Genomic DNA, 24,393 nt, shown 5'->3' with positions numbered 1-24,393 from the left:
ATGGTAAGTTTTTGTCGGACTTCGTTACAGGCGATGAAACATGGGATCACTGCAAACACCTGTCTACTGAATGATAAGGAGTATGTACTCTATGGTATTCTATGTAGTTTTCCGATACTTTAAGATGAGCTACTACAAAATGTTGCTCGTCAGGCCTGTATCGAATGGAAACTAGCAGATTACACTGACTCATTAATTTCCTTCTCTCCAAGACGTGTAATAGGGTAATAGCAGGAATCGGTTTTACTCATCGAATGAAAACTGTTGTCAAAATTTATACCAAAAGTATATCAATGGGCCTTACTTGTTCAACAGCTCTTTTTGTATTAATTTTGTAAGTAGTGTTGTTAAATGGAGTAGCCTTCCCTACGCTTGTTTTGCGTATGTAGATCAATACTTTGATCTTTATCTGAGATATTAGGCCCCACTACAATATTTGCATTTTGAGATACTGTTTTATTTTGACGTAATAGCCACTCCAGCTTCTTCTCTACTTTCAATCTATGTTCGCAATATTATTCGCTGATTCCGTTTTTATTTCATATATGTGTCCGTCACTTTTCTCTTTTCTACTCATACATTTCACAAATTCCATGACATCAACTCCATATATTACCATCTTTGGACATTCTAGCTCATACTCTCTATATGTGTACACCATTGCCTCATTTGTGATCCAGTTACCAAGCCGACTACACAAAATTTAAACTTCAGAGTTTACATAATTCTTTCACCAGCTCTATATGGTATATGGAACAGCAGATTTTTTAGAACACGGCATCCAAAGCTCTCACACAGCATTGCACCGTTTTATATTATTGAGTGGGTTACAACATCCCACGTAAGTAACTTTAAAATTTTCACTTTCAGAGTTTGTGAAATTCATAATTACGTTTATTATATATGACGTCTGCCTGTTTTTAGAATATTTGGAAATGACAACATGTCGAAACTGCAGTCGGATGAATAATGTTGTAACAGCCAAAAGCGGAAATGATTTCATTAAAAAAAAGTTACCTTGCTTTTATCGAATAGGGAGGTACCATAAGAAAAAAATCACGGAAACAGTTATGAAACACTTATTCTAAATTATTATTTGCAGTTGCTTCCAATGACTCCAAGTCACTCTACTAGTCAGTGCAGAAGCCTCTGTTTTTTATATGCATACAAGATAAGAAACAAATACTCCTTCGGTTTCTGGGCCTTTCGCCTACAAATCTGTATTCAGTTTGATTACTGTTACGACATTCTACTAACAGTTTCCTCTAGTAGGCATCTGCTTATATGTAACACAAAGGCACTGTAACAGAGCAAGCGATCTTCACGATGTCTGAACGAACAGAATGGTGATAGAGAGACTTGCATAACTAAAACATCTGAATTCTCGCTAGACCGCCAACCAGAGAGCGGAAAGCTTAGTCAGCAGTTCACACACTAGTTGAAAATCCTAATAGCATGTCAAGAAATTTATGTTCAGAAATAAAGCACTATATCCATTATAAGTGTTATTCAATGCAGAATAATATGTCATTGTAAATGTGACCGAAGGTAGTTTTATCGATATTCCATATCTTCTTGTATCGCACGTTCTCGCTTCTGTGCTAGAGGAATGGAAAACTTCTAGCCACCAACACCTTTAAGAAAAAGCGTATTTCAAGCTGTTCCACCAAATTGTTATTTACAAAAACTGACATCTCATGCCGCCATCTTAATAATAATATTTAATGACTGCAGTTCAGGGCCGGCCGGAGTGGCCGAGCGGTTCTAGGCGCTACAGTCTGGAACCGCACGACTGCTACGGTCACAGGTTCGAATCCTGCCTCGTACATGGATGTGTGAGATGTCCTTATGTTAGTTAGGTTTAAGTAGTTCTGAGTTCCAGGGGACTGATGACCTCAGAAGTTAAGTCCCATAGTGCTCGGAGCCATTTTTTTTTTGCAGTTCTGGAAAACGAAGAATACCGAATTTTCCGTTCTTCTAGAGTATATGAAAAGTGTATTCTCAACGTTCGTTTGTAATTAAGTTCCGCAGATTCTCTTTTCCCATAAACAAATGCAGTCATTCATTTGGAGGTTATGTCACCACCCAATCGGTTAGTGATTAAGAAAGAAATTGAACCTAAATTCTTAGGGCTATTTTCAGACATTTATTAAAGTAAACATTGAGAGAAAGGAGTATTTATTCTTTGTACATTTAGTATTTGATGCTAATATTTCACAGAATGCTAAAATTCACATCTGCCGTCATCATCGTGTATTCTGATTGATCCAGTCGACGTAGTAGGAAACTTCAACAAAGACACCTGGATACTGCGAAGTGGCACAATCGTACCCATTCCACGAGGAGATTCCCACCTGTTGGCCGTTCACCAGTAGGGGGCCACCGTCGTCATCCTGAAAAAGAAGGAAGAAATTGTTAAGGCTCTGATATCATGCAACTCGCGAATGCTCTTAGAACGCTATCAATGAATCTAACGCTGGCCTTTGAAGTCTCCGAGCCAAAAGTTGATCCAAGGAAACCCTTTAATCAGGCGTGGTCAGATAAGCATCGAAAACCCCTAGCTGCATCTGGTTTACCAAATGGCTCTGAGCACTATTGGACTTCACTTCTGAGGTCATCAGTCCCCTAGAACTTAGAACTACTTAAACCTAACTAACCTAAGGATATCACACACATCCATGCCCCAGGCAGGATTGGAACCTGCGAGCGTAGCGGTCGCGCGGTTCCAGACTGAAGCGCCTAGAACCACTCGGACACTCCGGCCGACCTGGTTTACCAGCTTATCAACTTAGACACGTACCTCGTTGTCCCGTTTCACACCCCAAATTCTTATTATTTCATCTCAGCCGTAACACAACCACCATATTGCTCTACCCCTGCGAAAAATAAAAAGACTCTAATGTCTTCAGCGTCGTTAATGTTTGTGAGCTTTGGGAATGGAGAGGTCCGCGTAGTAGACTGAATTTCCGGCAGCACTTTAGAAAAATCTGAAGCGTGTTTGCCTCAATAACTCTAAATAGGCCAGTTCTTCTCAAAAAAAACTTTCCTCGAGCGAGGTTGCGCGGTGGCTGACATCCTGATTCCTCCCAAAAGGACTATGCTGTTGATCAGAATAATGAAGTGTACAAATGTTTTTCGTTGTTGTGTAGGGGATCATGTAAAATCAATACTTGTTCACGGTGTGTTCACTGTGTGTGTACGTGGTGGCGGAATTTGATTATAATAACTGCACATTTTTATCAACATGAACTTCAGTCAGTCTAATTCCCTCTCATATTCCTCTTTCCTTTGCATTTGATTTATGATCAGTGGTTCTTGGAGCATACTGCCGAGAAACCTTTCCATTATGAGAATGTCTAAGGAACGTTGTGTTAATTTAGGAAGTACAAGTGCATAAAGAAATGATCACAGTCGTACATAGACAAGTGCATTTATCCGCAAAAATATAAATATAATTTCACCAGGGTTTACTCCGTAATTTCATCAAGGTTTGGTTCGACAAAGAACAGACAGTGAGCGACAATTTAGTAGAGAGGTCTGAATGATTAGGCAAGGAAAACATCGATTTCATATAACGAAAGAAGTGTTGCAACGAAGTTAGGTAACATACGTTACACAATTATATAAGCACCGGGTCATGTAATCTTGTGGAAGAATTTCGAATTGCCTTTAGTTGATGAGTCGAGCTTCATAGAACGACATATCTCTTTAAAGTCTAATCTACACGCACTAGTTTTTCGTATCCGAGCACGTACGTGTGGTGAAACAGGCACACCAGATTATGTTCTACCGGATTGTCCCTATGTATGTCCCTATATATGTGTGCGTATGTGTAAAAAAGTTTGGACTTATTTACTAACCGTCTCTCACAATTCCCAAACGCTGGTATCTCATTTCAGTGGTTTGACGTTGTACTGCTACTCATATATCCACTTACAAAATGCATAAGTTATCTCCATAGTCGTGTCATCAACGTAGGTGATTACTATTACTGCGTCACCAATGCAGGAGCTTAGGGGTGGTATGTGGCACTGTGGGCCAGCATCACTTTTCTCCGAATTTGGCAACACATCCACGGGAGTGACACCACAAATATCCCAAAAGACTGTCATCATGACCTGGTCAGCAGTGGCAGCGGTCGTCCTGGACTGGCACGCTGTTATTTATAATGTTCTAATCACTCTCCGGTGTATGGTGTGTGCGTAACCTCGTAGAGCGCGTAAAATGCGCGTAAAATTAAGCAGTTGTTTACTGACAGAAGAAATGGAATTTTGTGTGTCTAAAACTAGTATAAAAATACAAGTTTATCACAATGATTCTGTTGATAATTAATTGACTAGTTCTCATAATTCAAGTGACAGATGTTAGAAATCACCTTGGTGGTGCACCCTCTGATCGTTGGTCTACGTAGGGGACGTTACACATATTTCTAGTGAAATATGTTCTGTAAGTTACTACTTAGAGAACGACTATAGCTTAGTGGTAAAATGGGATCAGTAATATTGTCGTGAACGGGAAAGGAGTTTCGTACAGCCAAGCAGGTGGAAGGCACGAGCCGGGGGAGTGCAATATTGTAGGTAAGAAGAAATCGCAACTCACATCGCATGAGCCTTTGCCTGAGTCTCCAGCGCAGATGTTCATGGCCGGCATAAAGAGGTAGGTGTAGTCCGAATATGTCGACTGGCAGTCCGAGTCCGACCACACGGCGACGTTAACCTTGCGCAGGCTGCTGACAGCGGATGACTGAAACAAGGAGTATGTACCACCGTTGTATGTCAGTACCAGATTTCATTCTCTCGCTTCACTCATCGTCATCATCATCAACATCAACATCATCATTACCCAGTCGACACGGCTGGGTGTTCTGACCCTCATTCCTACTTTAAACTGGTGACATCAGTGGTCTCACCTTGGAGGTGGATCCCCAGCCAACCACTGTGCCAGTGGCGCCGGCGGATGTCTGCTGACCGGATGACGGCAGGGAGACGGCCGCTATAGTCGACGAGAACGACAGCGACTGCGACAGCTGCAAGAAATGAGACAACACTGTAAGCTGACAGCCGACGGAAGACTCTACTGTACATTAGTAACTGCCACTAGTCTTGTAGGTCTACGTCACACTAATTTGTGTGACACAGCAATCGCTTTACATCATGCAGTAGTTATCCAGTATTGAAGACTTGTGTTTTACTGTGCTGCCACTATGTTTATCCTGATATTCTGGCTGCCTCCTAATGTCCTTGGGCTAGCCAAAAACTAAGCATCCAATACCATGTGATGGAAAAAAATCAGCATAAAAAATAATTAATGTAGAGTAATGAAATTTCGGGAAAACATTTGTCAAGGCAACGTATTTAAGAGATTAACATTACACGACCACAGATTAATGTAAGCGTGAGATATGCCACTGCAAATGCAAGGTTCTGATACGTTAATAAACGCTGTAATCGCCAGATCGTTGAATGCAGGCATATAAACATGCATGCATTGTGCTGTACACTTGGCGGAAGTCAATTTATGGGATAGAGTTCCATGTCTGTTGCACTTCATCGGTCAATATAGTGACGGGTAATCGTGATTGTGGACGATGCTGGCTAAGCCGTGGAAGGCCGGAGTGGCCGAGCAGTTCTAGGCGCTACAGTCTGGAACCGCGTGACCGCTACGGTCGCAGGTTCGAATCCTGCCTTGGGCATGGATGTGTGTGATGTCCTTAGGTTAGTTAGGTTTAAGTAGTTCTAAGTTCTAGGGGACTTATGACCACAGCAGTTGAGTCCCATAATGCTCAGAGCCAAGTCGTCTTGTGATGTCCCATATGTGTTAGATTTGAGACACAGTTGATGAACGACTGGGCCAAGGCAACATCTCGACACTCTGTTGAGCATGTTGAACTACAACAACGGTATGTGTGCGAACGTTACCTTTTGGAAACCACTCTCTGCAGCATTGTTCACAAATGGCAGCTCAAAAGACCTAATCACAGCGATTGACATACAAATTTGAAGTCATATTCCATGGGATGACAACTACAAGCAGTCTCACCCCAGTATACAACTCCAGGTGTTGGCCCAGTGTGTGTAGCACGCAGACAGGTTGGTTGCAGGTCCACAACTGGCCTCCTACTAACCAAAAGATGGCCAGCACTAGTAACAAGGCTGAACTAGCTCTCATAAGAAAACACAACAGACCTTCACTCTGACCTCCAGTGAGCTCTCGCTTGACACCACTGAAGCCGCAAGTAGCGGTGGTTTGTAATGCACGCTACAGGGCGTGTGGCTGAGAATTACACTTGAAGTAACAGATTTGCAACAGTTCGTTGTGTCACTGTGGTGCCAACTGCTGCTCAGATTTCTGCTGCAGGTGCATTTAGACACACCGGAGCCACACGCCGAACACATTTGCATCCGTCTCAGTAGTGCCACTTGGTCGTCCGGAGCCCGGTCTCCTTACAGCCGCACATTCTCGTGACTGCCGCTCCCAGCAACCATGGGCAGTGGCTCATTCCTGCCAAGCCTTTGTGCAGTATGGCAGAAGGAACATTCAACTTCTCGTAGCCCTATTACAAGATCTCATTCAAACCGAGTGAAGTGTTGTTTATGCCGTCTTTGTCACCTTAAGAGCGCTCTTGGCTGGCATCAACTCACCACGTCCTATCTCAAAGGTAACTAACGCTCACAACGCATTTAAAGCAAATCTGATTTGCATCTTCTCACATGAACAGCGCGAAGTTTGAATAGACGTCACCCTTCAGATGCAGAAACTTGCCTACGAACTTTCGTTTCTGTCGCAAAACTTCTTATTGGTGTTGCGAGTTTTTCGTCATGTACGGTTAATACATTTTTTTCTCGTACTACTTATATACCATTAAACCATACTGCACTTGATGAAGCGTGCTCGTGCTCGTACCAGTAGCTGTGAAGCGGAACCTATTTGGGTTTCCTTGCTTAGCTGCTGTTTCTCTGGCATCCCATGAGGTGGGCCTTTTCAGCGCTTTTCGACGTAAGCCCATGCGCAGGTCACACTGGGGCGGTTTGTTTGGAGTTCTGTAAATGGCAGGAACCTTCCTGGATCGTGGCCTGGGCTTTCTCGCTCTGGCCGTCCGCTCGTGGGGTTTCAATGGCGGATGTATAGCGTGGACAGCGTGCAAATGCGTACTTGAGAGCCGAGCCATACTATTGAGTGTGACCGGCGCTGCCTCTGAACTGCGTTGCTTGGTGGACGTGCAGACGTACACCATCCCAAAATTCTCCTGGGACTGACACAGGAATTCGGCAAGTCTCATGCTGTTAACTTCCTGCTGGTATTCGTGAAAAACCATGTGTTTAGCTACTGAGTTTTGTTTGGTGTTACTGACGTGAGGAGGCGTGATATATTCCGCTGGCCTTTGGACAATGCCTTTCGCGTGGATCAGCGTCTCCACTATGTGCAGCTGCCGAGGTTAAACATTGACTCTATTACAAGATGTGTTGGTGAAGCACCGTATTATTATCATTATTGGTGCTTGTATTTTTATACGTTTCACATATTCCTAAAAGTGCTTTTATTGTCAGTTGACTTAAATCTATAAAAATGTACCTGCACTACTACTCCCTGCATTCTTTATTAAGTTTCAGATATCTATAACTATTATTTTCCGTTAAGGTTGAAAGGCTCGTACGTGTTATAGTCTACTCTTATTTAGTTACATAAATTTCTATTTCCCTTACGTACTTGTAGATCGAAAAGTCTCAGTTGTGTGCTATTAATTCCCGTGTCGTTTTTGGTTTTGGGCCCATGTGCTGTGTACCACTCATGTAAATATTACATATTTTGTCTATTTATGCCTTAGAACAAGCGAAACATGGACGATAAATAGTTTAGACAAGAAGAGAATAGAAGCTTTCGAAATGCTGAAGATTAATGAGGAGGTACTGAAAAGAATTGGGGAGAAGAGGAATTTGTGGTACAACCTGACTAAAAGAAGGGGTCGGTTGGTAGGAAACGTTCTGAGGCATCAAGGGATCACCAAGTTAGTATTGGAGGGAAGCGTGGAGGGTAAAAATCGTAGAGGAAGGCCAAGAGATGAATAAACTAAGGAGATTCAAAAGGATGTACGTTGCAGTAGTTACTCGGTGTTGAAGAAGCTTGAACAGGATGGAGTAGCATGGAGAGCTGCATCAAACCAGTCTCTGGACTGAAGACGACAACAAAAACAACGTGTCTTAAAACCTGTACTGAAGTGAGCAACCGTCTGGGATGTCGGCCCTATTCAAGCTGCATTGGTTAGTACATGCGTTTCAGTCTCGTTATTTTGGAATTGTCCATGCTTCGATATGCCTGCAGATTTACTAATGATCACAGTTATTTTAAATCCAACGCAGGAGCAACTGTTGTCTTCTATATTCTATTATTTTCGAAGTTTCTTTAACGATAGGTGCGTATGGGTATTGGAACATTTGTTACACAGATTTATAAATAGAAGTAAAACCTCAACAGGTTTCAGTAGTGCCTGCGAGACGATTTTATAATGATACGGGATTCAAGTTATTGTTTGTTCACAAAATTTGATTTGGCCTCCTTAATAAGCAAAAAGGTTATTAAGTCATGAAGCTACATTCAGGTTGTATTCTCTGTCTCTGCTGAATAACTCAAAGTGATCAAAGGGTGAAAGTATCATTTTAGCCGAAAAATAAAGTGTACAATGAAGTTTTGTAGGAGTATCCTCAATACGGAATTACCGTCATTAACTTAATTCTTTTAAAATCTATAATGTACAACTTTTAGTTTTGAGGTACGCCATGACGACGTTGGTGTATTTGGCACACATTGCGTACAGGACAATAATCTGTGAGAATTTCTTTACATGAGTCAGAGTTGACATGGGTCATAGAAAGTCAGTGGGCAGCATCATATCTAAGACTGGGGAGTGTGATTGACAGTTAAGATACACTTTCAGAATGTCATTAGTTTTAAGTGAAATTCAGACCTTCAGCTTCGATAGTGTAGCATTCGATGTTCTGTCCACTGTTTAATGATGAGTTCATTGATTTTAGGGCCGTAACTCCTGCAAATGGAACTTCATGGCTCCCAGAAACGACGGACTTATCTTTGGAACGGATGGCATTGGACGACCGTAAAGCAATGAATGACATTTTGATGAATACGACTATCATTTTGAGTAAGCAGTAGATCCCAGCTAAAAGTCAAGTTGCGAAGAAAATCTGTACACCACACGTATAGCACAAAGGAAAACAAATACGTCTGTTGGTGGGTGTGAAGTTTATAACAGCTTAGCTAGTGTGCCTATGTTTTCGTTATTACACTCCTGTAAATGGAAAAAAGAACACATTGACACCGGTGTGTCAGACCCACCATACTTGCTCCGGACACTGCGAGAGGGCTGTACAAGCAATGATCACATGCACGGCACAGCGGACACACCAGGAACCGCGGTGTTGGCCGTCGAATGGCGCTAGCTGCGCAGCATTTGTGTACCGCCGCCGTCAGTGTCAGCCAGTTTGCCGTGGCATACGGAGCTCCATCGCAGTCTTTAACACTGGTAGCATGCCGCGACAGCGTGGACGTGAACCGTATGTGCAGTTGACGGACTTTGAGCGAGGGCGTATAGTGGGCGTGCGGGAGGCCGGGTGGACGTACCGCCGAATTGCTCAACACGTGGGGCGTGAGGTCTCCACAGTACATCGATGTTGTCGCCAGTGGTCGGCGGAAGGTGCACGTGCCCGTCGACCTGGGACCGGACAGCAGCGACGCACGGATGCACGCCAAGACCGTAGGATCCTACGCAGTGCCGTAGGGGACCGCACCGCCACTTCCCAGCAAATTAGGGACACTGTTGCTCCCGGGGTATCGGCGAGGACCATTCGCAACCGTCTCCATGAAGCTGGGCTACGGTCCCGCACACCGTTAGGCCGTCTTCCGCTCACGCCCAAACATCGTGCAGCCCGCCTCCAGTGGTGTCGCGACAGGCGTGAATGGAGGGACGAATGGAGACGTGTCGTCTTCAGCGATGAGAGTCGCTTCTGCCTTGGTGCCAATGATGGTCGTATGCGTGTTTGGCGCCGTGCAGGTGAGCGCCACAATCAGGACTGCATACGACCGAGGCACACAGGGCCAAAACCCGGAATCATGGTGTGGGGAGCGATCTCCTACACTGGCCGTACACCACTGGTGATCGTCGAGGGGACACTGAATAGTGCACGGTACATCCAAACCGTCATCGAACCCATCGTTCTACCATTCCTAGACCGGCCAGGGAACTTGCTGTTCCAACAGGACAATGCACGTCCGCATGTATCCCGTGCCACCCAACGTGCTCTAGAAGGTGTAAGTCAACTACCCTGGCCAGCAACATCTCCGGATCTGTCCCCCATTGAGCATGTTTGGGACTGGATGAAGCGTCGTCTCACGCGGTCTGCACGTCCAGCACGAACGCTGGTCCAACTGAGGCGCCAGGTGGAAATGGCATGGCAAGCCGTTCCACAGGACTACATCCAGCATCTCTACGATCGTCTCCATGGGAGAATAGCAGCCTGCATTGCTGCGAAAGGTGTATATACACTGTACTAGTGCCGACATTGTGCATGCTCTGTTGCCTGTGTCTATGTGCCTGTGGTTCTGTCAGTGTGATCATGTGATGTATCTGACCCCAGGAATGTGTCAATAAAGTTTCCCCTTCCTGGGACAATGAATTCACGGTGTTCTTATTTCAATTTCCAGGAGTGTATTTCACTGTATGTGATTGTTTTCTCTCAAGCGTAACTTTCTCTATTGAGAAATCCGTTTGGGTGGTGAAATGTGGTGCTCTAGAATCAAACGCCCGACGAAGAAATATTAGATAAGGCCATTGGGAGAAACGGCGAACCTTGTCGTGAAATCTCCGTAGCATTTAATTGGCGTAACTTGCCGATGTCTCCGGGCTCTACAACGCGCTGCTGGGTTATGAATGCAGCCTCCTGTTTATGTCAGTCTGTGTTTGCAATGCGCTAGCCTGAAGGCGCCAGATTCGTTGATCAGTATCCAGCAATTCTTGACCGGTAGTGGAAAGTACCGCTATGCCACCTGTCGAAAAATGGATCGAGGAACTCTGGTCATGCGCGGGGAACCTTGAAATTTCTCATGGATGCAGCCGGGGACATCTGGCTGTAGAGTTGTTGCCCTCTAACGCGGGCAGTAACGCTAGGGAACACTATTTCTGCTGCAGAGAGATTAGCGCTTCGACTTTACGAGAATACTCTGAAGTCATGATGGTACCGGCGAGTGCAGGCGACGCAAACGTCACCTTTTCAGAAGAATGTTATTAAGCAAGAGGTACCAATTGTTGAACGATTCTACATATCGCGTACTAGGATCTGAAAAGCCAAAATACAACGAAAGTGTATAGAGCTCTATCTCTGACATTATGGCCACGAAACTACGTGCGCAGGTAACTGTACCTCCCAGTCATAAGGACTGATTAAAATTCGTAAGGTAGCGTGCAAGTAAGCGCAACTGTGAGCAATATTGTGGTGCCAACATACAACTTGACAAGCAAGATATCTGCCGTCATAGCCGAGGCCGGTAATAGAAAAATGTGAGCAGTACACAAATAACTCAGAAGACTTCTTTGATAGTTTCAAGAACTTACGACTCACACCATCAGAGATATTCACGAGTTTCTATGTGGTCTTACTTTTAATCGAGTTCAATTACAGGAATCGTCCTTACTCATTGGCTAAAAACTGGAAATATTTGTTTAAGCATGTGCTCAAATCGACCTACTTTTTATTCAATGACCAATACCCGCTGAAGATGTCGTACACCATGTGTATGTGAGATAATGTGAGGAGCTAGAAGAAAGTGAAGAACAGAGAGGACTGATTGTCTTGCCGTATGTCAGCATTTCGTCTTCGAAAAATGGAGGATTACTGCCGAAACATAAAGTTAAATGCGCCTTCCATCCACTTTCAAAAGTGAGTGCTAATTATAGGCTCAGTTAAGGACCATTTTTGCTTGAAAAGACCTTGTAGCTGGGAGACGACACACATCAGACAAACTTACCACACAGAGGAAGGCAGATAAGTGAATGTTAACAGCGCACACGTCTTGACCTAACTAGAGAAATCTGTGGTGGCCGACTACTGTTTGAGTATAGTCATGAAACGAATCATCAAAGCACTAAAATTCTCTTAGCGACGTATTTGTAGTAAGACTGTGTAAAGAACTGGTCGAGATACGTGTGAAATCTTGTAAACAGAGATACGGGTTTCTGAGTTAGTGCTGCGTGGTATCCAGCGCTAGCAGTACTAAAGTCACAACGTGTACATGGGGGAAACTGTTGATCAACCAAGGGATGACGATTCGCTGGCAAGTAAACTATTCAGATAACAGCGTCGACGATGGTCACACGCCAGCGTGAAGGCGTAATTCTACATACATCTTCCGATAGAGGTCACTTTTGCAATTCACAGAATGAACAAGAGCTTTTTTGGATACATCGCGGTTCTTGGTTCATTGTCTGACGTGTATTATAGTGATCCTTCCTGCTAAAAATTAGAATACTTCACTATTGGCCAAAGAATTTGGCGCCTTAATGCATGTGCATTTCCTACATTGATTGGCAAAAACAGAAGGCTCCAGTCAAAAGTCAGCGTGGTGTTCGTCACAGAAGACGTTTGATCAGCTGCACTAATGAAATATCGTGGGACTTAATAATGACGTCCAAAGATTCTCCCGAGAACCATATCTAGAAACCTAAGACGATATACAAATATTTCATTTACATGTACTTCTTTTTCTTTTGCGCAGATGAAGTATTTTAAATCCTCCTCTAGTGCTGCTGAGAATACTATCATGTTATGGAACATTTTTCATTTACTGTGTTAATTATTATTCTGATGGTGTCGAATGCATCGAAAAACACAGATTGATAACAAGCTTTGTTTGTCAACTGCTGTCAGTATAAAAGTATTATATCAAGATATTATACAGGAAACTTTGACCTTCAAACGCCTTCTGAAATTGATTAGGGTGATCACGTGCACATCACATCCCCCCCTCGTAAACCTCAACTCAAGAAGTCGAAAGCCCTGCCCTTATGAGTAACATCATCACCCTTATTGCTAATGGCTTCAGATTTATAAATGATGTGATCGTCATGCCGTCACAACCATCCCTACTTTTCCCCTACCCTGTCTCTCCCTTCCCCTGTCCGCCTCCACACACCCATTCGTTCTCCTAATCTCCCCACTGCTCCAGTCATATCCCATAGCGTTAGACTCAATTAAAATGTAACAGCCAATCACAACACACCCACGGTCCACAAATCCTGCCTATGCTGAAAAGTATTCAGACTCTGAATTTTTGCACCGTGTTCAAAAGTATCCGAATGATCTGAATTATTTATGAGAAATTTAAGTAAACGCTTTATTTCCGTATCTAAAATATTAAGCTGTTTTCATTCACCACTCCAAGATACCTAGAATATGATTTTTACTTCAATTACTGTTCCACTAAACTTAAAAATATGAAATAAAATCAATTACTGCTTTATGCTCCTGTTGCTTTTCAACGTCAACAGATGGCCGCATTCACATTTTAATCTGTGCATCACGCTTGGTGTACGCTACAATGGAGCATGAACTTAATTATTATTTTACAAGCCCAAATTTTACCACGATGCTTCTCAAGTTTATCAAGGTTCATTCCGTGTCAAAATTGTTGCAAAAATGCGTCAGCAACGCAGAAAATTCAAAATTTCTATGGAGGAATATTTTTATGGAGGAACAAGACTGGTAACTCTTGTTGAGAAGTGTACTTTAAGCCGTAAGTTAGATCAGCGGTAGTGTTAATATATGTTTTGTATTGTCACAGAACAAACTTTCATGTATATTAATGAATTCAATCAGATCGAATCAAACTCATATATAAACATACAAATTATTTGAGTAGTGTCAATAAGCTGTCTGCGTGATTTTTTTAACAAATTATATCGACAATAATATCATTTTACTTTGATGTAGGGTTTGAATTTTCTTTTGTCAACATAGACTTGAAATTTTCCTTGCATACAACCTGCACATATTTTGGTAAACAGTTATGTTTCGATTTCAAAGATTTTATTTGGGAGATATTGACTTTGTTCTTTTGCCTCTTTGTTATTGCAGAAGTTTTATCTCTGTCTTCTTCAATGAACGTCTTTGGTCGTCATGTGTAGTAACATAGCGGAAGTTCTCGTTGTGTAACATAAGTTTAAGTTGTACATCGCTATAAATTTTTCAGTAATTCTTCTTCCTTCCTTCCTAAACTAACGCTTTGCCAGTTCTCTGTTTGTATCAGTGTGGTGTTATGACATAACTTTGATTAGATGTTGGTGTTATTTAGTAGTTGGTTGTGAGAAATACAACTTTGGAGGGCCTTGGCACCATAGTGTCACTAGCTAAATATGGCAGGCTTCGTTGATAGTTTGTTTTGAGTTAAACCTGCACTTCACCTAGTTCAGATGCAAGTAAAATACAATATTAGGCTTTCAGTAAGATTGACTATTTTTCTAGTGCGCTCCACATGATGGATTTCGTCACGCTCACCCATTCCTCAGATGAGAAATTATCAAAAAATAAATTGTAAAAACGAGAGGCGTTGATAATACATAAAAGTTGCTCACCCTCATACAATACCCGTTGCATATTTACTTGCAACACTTGAGAAGCATCACTTTGATGTGATATTTAATTTGAGAGTGCTTGAGACTTACACGAAGATTGGGTTTATAAAATAGAACTCCTTATACTGGACGACTTGGCCTTCCAATTATGGCGAAATTTATTCGTTGGTCAGAAACGGACATAAAACCTTTCGATTAACAGTCAAACTCTTTGATGCATACGCCACGGTGGCTGGACAATGAATATTCTATTTAAACTAGTCTACATTACAATAAAATTAATGTTGAATGGGAAGCAGCAGTTCTGTGTGCAGTGGATGCACCCTACGAAGTGGAGGTCTGAACATCCACAACAGAATAATAATATTAATAACAATAAAAATCCTATTACCAATACTAATAATAATAAGTCTCCGAGGAAAAGAACGTCGGAGAGGATCACGTACCACGAGAAAAGGAGAGGGGCAATGCAAGGGAGAGTACTTACCCCGAGCAGGGCGATGTCGTCCGTGTATTCCAGATTGTCAAAGCTGTCGTTGATGATGGTGGTGCTCACTCCTACCGTAGTACCAGAGCTGGTGCTTGACGTGGAGCCCGCATGGACGGTGATGGAGCCCGCACCGTATCTGTAACGAAAAGAAACCGTCTGGGTTTCTACGCTGCTGAAGAAAAGCGTAAAATGTGTACTATATTGCAGCAAATCGGTCGCTGATTGTCGTTAAGTGTTGACAGACACTAACTCCAAGTACGTAGCAGCGTAGCTTGTTGACACTTTTCAACATTTATCACGGAAATTTAAATCGCTCTTGAAATCAGTTCGACGGTTATATTTTCTTTGTTTGGCCACATCTGAAAAGCCTATTAAACGAAACGGTGCTGATGGACTCACTCATGTAATTGTTTCCGCATTCACATGCGATGCTGTAAATTCCTGAAATCCGGGGGCCGAGACCGTCCTTAACGGGACGTAGCATCTGCATAATCTTCTTAGGAGGTCGGAAGAGAGATCTGATACCTCATCTTCCCAGCATTTTCCTCCTGAAACGATAAAGTTCTTCCTACATGTTATGAACACCAGGTACTTCTTGTACAGCGGTAAATTTTGTGAAATGACGGACGGAATGGCTATGGGTTTTCGTTGTCTCCAGAAATGGCTAACCATTTTTTGGAACATTCTGATAAACATGCATTAAGTTCGGCTCCCTTCATCCATCTTTATTTTATAGTTATTCTGACAACACGTTTGTAGTCTCTTGAGCATAGCCTCGTAAACAGACATGAAATACTGCTTCACCAAAGGAAATTTTTGTCCCATGCATTCATATACTGGGACTCTGTAATGCAAGAGGCTGTAAAAGTAAGAACGTGTGAGAAACTTTCAACCGTGATGGCGCACATAATCCACATAACGGTGTATGGAAGCGAGCTCTCGACGCAGGGAAGAGCCAGAGATATTCGTCACAATGTTTACGCTACAGTGGAAGCGGTGACGCCACGTGCGCAGACGTTGACACCATCTGCGACAGCATGACGAACTACCGACCAATCAGAAGCCATCTTTGGGCTACATAAGGTCACCACAGTAGCGATTTTGACAGTCAGTTGCTCCTGACGATGAGGATGGTGGAAGTGGTCGAATGTTCGAGGTTTTGCCCTGAATTGACGTGGCAGGAAGTCCTAGCGTGTTTTAAACTATATGCTTTTTGTTTTATTATAGTATAATTACAATGTTTTAAGGACCCGACGGCTACTTTTAAATAGTTACACAACTATTAACCCAGAATTTTCAGGAATAGTACGACTGAAGTGGTTTGTTAAATCAGAAACACACGTATTATAAACCTGTGTTCTGCTTTTTATTACTATACAATTCTAAGTAAACGATAGTTATTCAATAAGCTAAGTAATTAAATCATGTAGTGTTTATTTCATCATGTTACTATAAGATTATGAATCCACACAGTCACACTCCGTTGAAACAAAAGCAAACTAGTACTAGAGATCTTGTACGACATCGGCCCATGATGTTTCTTGCGGCAGGTTTATCTTCCACATCAATCATAATAGACATGAAAGACCATCTCTTGTCTCTCGCAAAGGTAAATACGTACATAAACAATTCAGAAAAGGATACAACGAAACTTAATAATTTAAAAAATCCATGGATTACACATTATCAAGAGTTACAGTGCAAATAGGAAGATGCTGCGAATGGTGTGCGTATTCATGAAGGAAAAAAAATTGTAGCTATTGATATAATAACTATGTATGAATTTCAAAACACGCTCAAAGAAATTACAATAGGGAAGCTGCAGGAACAGATGCACAAATGCAGAGTTAATCAGATACGCAGAAAATTACTTTTTACCTTCGATTCTTATAGCCTATGGAGTAGTGCTGGCAAAAATGAGACAGGGCAGAAATTTGCGCGGTTTACAAAACGGATAATACTAGCGAATGTGGAAACTACAGAGGCATTAGTAGGCTGAACATAGCATACAAACACTACTGAAAAAACCTTCACCTACAGAATAACCGCTCTCGCTGAGACATATCTCGCACACGATGAAGATGGATTCAGAAAAAAAATGTCTGGTATTTATAATGTTTTTGCATAAAACGACTCACAGAAGAACGAAGGTAGTTATGCTTTCGACCAAGTTGATCGAAATAGATTACTGGCAATAATGAATGACACTGGCTACCCACCGCAACTGAAAGGACAATCAAAAGCGTGTATACTGAAACAAGAATATACACACATCAAAAATGTTATGCATCACTTTGGTTCCGAGAGTTCCGGAACTTGAACAGTAAATTGGAACAGAGATCAACATAAATATCATTTCTGCTCATGAAAACCTCATTTTTCATGTTGTGCCACCATACAGCGAGACCTTCAGAGGAGGTGGTCCAGATTTCTGTACACGCCGGTACCTCTAATGCCCTGTAGCACGTCCTCTTGCATTGATACATGCCTCTGTTCGTCTTGGCATACTATACACAAGTTCACCAAAGCACTGCTGGTTCAAATTGTCCCACATTTCAACGGCGATTCGGCGTAGATCCCTCAGAGTGGTTGCTGGATCACTTCGTCCATAAACAGTCCTTTTCAATCTATCCCAAGCGTGTTCGATAGGGTTCATGTCTGAGGAACATGCTGGCCACTCTAGTCGAGCGATGTCGGTATCCTGAAGGAAGTCATTCATAAGATGTGCACGATGGGAGAGCGAACTGTCGTCTATAAAGACAAACACTTCGCCAATATGCTGCCGATATTGTTGCACTATCGGTCGAAGGATGGCATTCACGTATTGTAAAGCCTTTATCGTGCCTTCCATGACCACCGGCGGCGTACGTCGGCCCCCCATAATGCCATCCCAAAACAGCAGAGAACCTCCATCTTGCTCCACTCGCTGGACAGTGTGTCTAAGGCGTTCAGCCTGACCGCATTGCCTCCAAACACGTCTCCGACGATTGTCTGGTTGAAGGCATAAGCGACTCTCATCAGTGAAGAGAACGTGATGCCAATTCTGAGCGGTCCATTCGTCATGTTGTTGCGCCCATCTGTACCGCGTTGCATGGTGTTGTGGATGCGAAGATGGACCTCGCCATGGACGTCCGCAGTGAATATGCGGATCATACAGCCTTTTGCGCACAGTTTGAGTCGTAACACGACGTCCTGTGGTTGCACGAAAAGCGTTGTTCAACATGCCGGTGTTGCTGTCAGGGTTCCTCCGAGCCATAATCCGTAAGTAGCGGTCACCCCTTGGGCTGCCTGAGCGAGGCATGTCATTGACATTTCCTGTCTCTCTGTATCTCTTCGATGTCTGAACAACATCGCTTTGGTTCACTGTGAGACGCATGGACACTTCCCTTGTTGAGAGCCCGTCCTGGCAGAAAGTAACAATGTGGGCGCCATCGGACCGTGGTATTGACCGTCTAGGCATGGTTGAACTACAGACGACACGAGCCGTGTACCTCCTTCCTGGTGGAATGACTGGAACTGATCGGCTGTCGGAGCCCCTCCGTCTAATAGGCGCTGCACATGCATGGTTGTTTGCATCTTTGGGCGAGTTTAGTGGCATCTCCGAACAGTGAAAGAGACTGTGTGTGTGATACAATATCCACAGTGAACGTCTATCTTCAGGAGCTGTGAGAACCGGGATGACCCAAAACTTTTTTTGATGTGTGTAATAATGGAGAAGGTGAAGTACAAATGAGTTAAAAATCAATCAGGGAATGATACAGGGAGGTTCCTTTTGACCAATTACTTTTAAACATTTGTGCTGCAAATATCCTTAAATCTGGCAATTAATAAATCATCCAGGAATTAAGTTCGATAAATTACATTAAGTGATTTACTCTTTGGAGGCGAGAAAGTAATAATACCAGAAAGTGAAGATAAACACCAGTTATCAGTACACTAGCTGAACCAAAAATGTGCAGAAAACAATCTAAAAATTTCATTCTATAAGTTGAAAGTTATGACCTTTCAAAGTAAATTCCCACTACGATCTGAAGTGGAATGATCACATAAAACAAATAGTGGGAAAAGCAGGCGCCAGGTTGAGATTCATAGGAAGAATTCTAAGAAAATGTGACTCATCGACGAAAGAAGTAGCTTACAAAACGCTTGTTCGTCCGATTCTTGAGTATTGCTCATCAGTATGGGACCCTTACCAGGTTGGATTAATAGAAGAGATAGACATGATCCAGCGAAAAGCAGCGCGATTCGTCATGGGGACATTTAGTCAGCGCGAGAGCGTTACGGAGGTGCTGAACAAGCTCCAGTGGCGGACACTTCAAGAAAGGCGTTACGCAATACGGAGAGGTTTATTATCGAAATTACGAGAGAGCACATTCCGGGAAGAGATGGGCAACATATTACTACCGCCCACATATATCTCGCGTAATGATCACAACGAAAAGATCCGAGAAATTAGAGCAAATACGGAGACTTACAAGCAGTCGTTCTTCCCACGCACAATTCGTGAATGGAACAGGGAAGGGGGGATCAGATAGTGGTACAATAAGTACCCTCCGCCACACACCGTAAGGTGGCTCGCGGAGTATGTAGTAGATGTAGAAATAATTATTAACAACGAAGTAACTGAACAATGTCACAGTTTAAATGGTGGGACTTCGACACAAGCTACCATTGTAGCAATTTTTTAGATGAAAAGCTATGTAAATTTTGCATCAATGTATCGAACATGAAGAGAACACTTATTAACATAACGCGGTAGGATACAAAAATTGAATTTTGTAAAACTATGTTGATAGCATTACAGTACCAACCACTACTGTATGGAAGCTAAATTTGGGTAAATAAAAAGACAGATGACAGAAAAGTCATGCAACACGGATGAGATTCTTTGTGAGAGCAACGAGGTGAACAAGAAGGGATATAATAAGGAATGGAGAATTTCGAATGGAGTTCAATGTACATGCTATTAGTGAAGAAACAATTGAATATAGTGAGAGGTGGAAGCAAGACATGAAAAACTGAAGACCGTCCAAGAAAACGCTGACTTACAACCCGAAAAGAAGGGAAAACATAGGTGGACCAGGAAAACGACGGACATAAACCTGATGAAGATGGAAGAGGCAGATGCCTAATTTCCTACATATGGAAGATGACTACGGTAACGACGACGAAGACTGTGTTCAACGACCCCACCTTCCGTTTAGCCACGTACATTAGTCGAGTACATAAAAGTTCGCATTTTTAAATTCTGTTATTGCGTTACTTGTAATTTCTATGAAATAGTTCATGAGATATTCCTGTATATGAGCCGGCCGGAGTGGCCGTGCGGTTCTAGGCGCTACAGTCTGGAACCGCGAGACCGCTACGGTAGCAGGTTAGAATCCTGCCTCGGGCATAGATGTGTGTGATGTCCTTAGGTTAGTTAGGTTTAAGTAGTTCTAAGTTCTAGTGGACTGATGACCTCAGAAGTTGAGTCCCATAGTGCTCAAAGCCATTTGAACCATTTTTGAACCTGTATATGAAATTCAGTCACTATCGTGTGTTCAAGAAATTATTTGTCTTTTACTATCACGGTCTGTAACTGACGACTCCACCAATACCTCCGCAATAACACATGAAGTATTACTGCTTCACAAAAACATTTCGTCTGTCTCTTCCGCAAATCTGAACTATTCTCCTCACACAGGGTCGCATCCTCCGCATAAAATGGCCGCAGTGCAACGTTCACGATCACACTATCGTCATTGATCTTTCTCTCTCTCTCTTTCTAGCATTTCAGTCATCCAGATTTTCCGGGATTTTCCCTTAAACGCTCCATTCAAATGTCGGCGTGGTTCCTCTGCGAAGGGCACGGCCGATTTGCATCCCTATGCTTTCGTAATCCGGACTTGTGACCCTTTTCTAACGACCTCACTTTTGACGGGAATTGAATTCTAATCATTCATTCTTACTCCTTTCCTCTCTCTCTCTCTCCTTGTTCACTTCTTAAAACAGTGCATAATCAGTCTGGGTATTGACGTCGACGTCCAACACTCGTAGCTGTTGGCACGAAGTGTAAACACTCTGATCGTTCACCAGGACCAGTGATGTCAAATCCGCCTGAAGTGACGTGTTGCTTCGATCGTTGGTGAGAGCACCGATAATGACATCCGTCCAACTGTACGTTATGTCCAGCACTGTGAAATACTGCTACAGTATAAATCTGTGATTGAAGTAGGGAAATTTTTTCTGATATGTTGAGAACTTACCCGTCTATGCAGTGAGCAGCTGTCAACACCCAGTTTTGGTTGATGATGGTCCCACCGCACTTAAAATTGCCATTAACTAAAATGCTTACCTGAAAAAAAAGAAAGAAAACAAATGCATGTTTCCGTACAGAGGTGATGCATTCCATATTACACAGTTTAGACATAGTAATTAATTCTGTTATTTTCCATTTGATCAGCTCTAGCTGTTCAGAGGTGTATGAGCGACAATCGTTTCCTTACATCTAAGTAGTGGAGCTACTAAGGATTTAACCTTCAAAACAAAATATTTCAGTTCTTGTATGTGAAACTTAACAGGGACTGGAACAATTCGTTTGGATCTACATCTGTTGAAACACTGTAAACGTACTTTAGAAGAAGAATTCGAACCTGAGTTACTTTCTTACAATAACTAAACTATCAAATGTCCTTCGTGTGAGAATACAGCCTAAACTTTAATGTTGCTAAATTCATCCAAGTTCTCATGTACACACATCAAAACCACATATTGCATGTTGTACCACCATACACACCACGTAAATCATCAGCAGGTACATTAATCAAACAGCACACTAGACTACCTTTCTATAACGGCAGCAGGCGCACATGATTCGAGTGAGGCCAAGTCGCCCACTACGAAACGCTACTAAGGTTTGTCTGGGGAAAGAAGACGTAAGATTATAGGCAGACCTGTGTAGAGAATAGATGGAGCTGCTAATTTAAACGTGTTTCAATTATGTTGAGATTTCTAGGTAACTAGGAGAAATGAGCCACTGTGACGCAATGTATACTGATACAAGGCTTTAATGACAGAGAGTTGATATGGTTTCACGTGTGGCGTTACGTTGTAATGTTCGCTGTATCAACTGAAGACATTTCGTTTTCACAACATTCATTAATTTCATGGCATTATAATTTCTGTATACGTGATTCTTCAAGTCCAAGTTCTTGTGAAGTCAACTGTAGCAATATGACTTCAGAGCATTGCTTTCAATTATCTTTGATCACATTTTTATACAGACTGGTTAGCTCCGCTTGTTAGAGAAATGATAACGTGCATTCATTTTATTTTCTGTTTCTGTTTTTCCTCCTCTCCGAATTGTTTATGTTATCTTTGTACTTGGCTGGAGTTAGAATATTGGTTTGACGCTTTCTCTACGCTTGTCCAGCCTGTGCATCTCTGCGTGCTTATTCAAACCTACAACCACTTCAACCTGCTTTCTGCAGTCACGACTAGCTTCCACTTCACACACATCCAAATACCACAATACTAAGTATTCTTTGGTGCCTCAGGATGTGTACAACCTCACTGTCACTTGTTTTAGCTATAAAGCTATCTTTCCCAGTTTCGATTATGTATGTTACACTTAGTTACTTTTCCAAGATTCCTTATCAGCTTTCCTTTGTAATACCACAATTCGAAAGCTTGTAATTTCTGTTTTCATGCCCTGATTATTCCAATTCAATACAAGGCCTTAGAATACTTTCAGGAGTCTTTCTAATGGTAAGTTGGTATTCTATATTAAATCTCTCTTCTCCAGAAACGCTTTTCTTACTATTGGTGATCTGCATTTCGTGTCGCCTTTTCTTTTGCTACTACCGTCTATTATGTTGCTGCTCAAATAACGAAATTCATCTAGTACTTACATCGTTTAATGTCACAATCAAAGTCCCTCTGCATCACCTGATGTCATTTCCTATTGATTATGTTAATCTATTTCCACAACTCTATTATTTCCATACGCGTGAGCCGGCCGAAGTGGCCGTGCGGTTCTAGGCGCTGCAGTCTAGAACCGCGAGACCGCTACGGTCGCGGGTTTGAATCCTACCTCGGGCATGGATGAGTGTGATGTCCTTAGGTTAGTTAGGTTTAACTATTTCTAAATTCTAGGGGACTAGTGACCTCAGAAGTTGAGTCCCATAGTGCTCAGAGCCATTTGAACCATACGCGTGACATGCGAAGTCGTTTCCTATTTTTGTATAGAATTACATTCTCATCGACAGACCTAGATATTTCATTTCCTCTTTTGAATTTCAACTGCTTCTCCAAATTCATTTTCCACTTTATTTACGTTCTTGAACTATGTATGGTTTGAAAAACTATCTTCAATCGGGTCTCACGCCCTTCTCAACTCCTGCATCTCCTACATGACCTTAAACTATTAGAACTATTTTCTGGTTTTTATAAAAATTGTAAATAAGATCATAATCTCAGAAAGTGTTTTCCAGTTATCATCGTCAAACACTCTTTCCAAATCTACAAATCCTACAGATGTCTTTTTGCCTTTCATCAGTCTGTCTTCTAAGATTAGTGGTGGGATCAGTTTTGTCTCGTGTATTCCTACATTTTTGTGGTACTTAACATTAATCATACCTGAGGTCTGCGTGTACTGGTCGCCATATTCTTAGGTTAATTATACATGTTAGTGTTTTCCAACCATGATTTATTTAATCCTTATCCTTAAACTTTGGGAACGAGTAAATATCAGCCAGGATAACGCGCGTCTCCGTTGGCCCATTCGTTAGTCACCTTATCGACAGCCAAAAGTGTGTCACACCTCACCGCCTGTTAAATTACACTGGTATCGTTCCACTATATGTAAACTGAAAACGCTCTACAGAGGCAGACACAGAAACATATATGACAGGTCATATGCACCAAAATGCTTCATGAATGAAAACAATGAGATAAGTTTTTGAGCAAAGACAACAAATCTACGGTGGAGTCAAGCATGTAGAGACTGCGAAATGCAATACTGTGAGTAGTGCTATTCCATTCGACCAAAATAATAGTCTATAGGGCACTGGAGACCAAGAATGTGGTTTCAGGAAGGAGGTGACTCATCGCTGTACTTCCCAGCGTATATAGAAGGGGATAAAACTGGCAACATCTATTGTTTTACTAATCAACAAGCCACACTAAATGAATAAGTAATTGCTCTTGGTTGTCGCATGAAAAGGATTCTGAAAGAAGGCAAGATTTTTCAACAAGATCTGTGCAATCCTAGAATAATTTCTTAATC

General features: G+C 42.3%; 1 protein-coding gene across 1 annotated transcript in view; it reads right to left on the bottom strand.

Annotated features, from left to right (window-relative positions):
• Window positions 1-2,246: 2,246 nt before the first annotated feature.
• The window catches only part of LOC124613463 (trypsin beta-like), a 126,304-nt gene continuing 104,157 nt past the window's right edge, over window positions 2,247-24,393 (bottom strand). Inside the window, exons 3-7 of the mRNA XM_047142168.1 lie at window positions 21,374-21,462; window positions 15,123-15,261; window positions 4,910-5,026; window positions 4,600-4,743; window positions 2,247-2,393 (exon numbers count right to left, since the gene is read on the bottom strand). Of these exons, the coding sequence (XP_046998124.1) occupies window positions 2,247-2,393; window positions 4,600-4,743; window positions 4,910-5,026; window positions 15,123-15,261; window positions 21,374-21,462 (636 nt within the window). The remainder of the gene's footprint in view (window positions 2,394-4,599; window positions 4,744-4,909; window positions 5,027-15,122; window positions 15,262-21,373; window positions 21,463-24,393) is intronic.

Source organism: Schistocerca americana, chromosome 4, assembly GCF_021461395.2.
Source record: "Schistocerca americana isolate TAMUIC-IGC-003095 chromosome 4, iqSchAmer2.1, whole genome shotgun sequence".
Taxonomy (NCBI): domain Eukaryota; kingdom Metazoa; phylum Arthropoda; class Insecta; order Orthoptera; family Acrididae; genus Schistocerca; species Schistocerca americana.
This window is presented reverse-complemented; position numbering and strand designations above follow the sequence as displayed.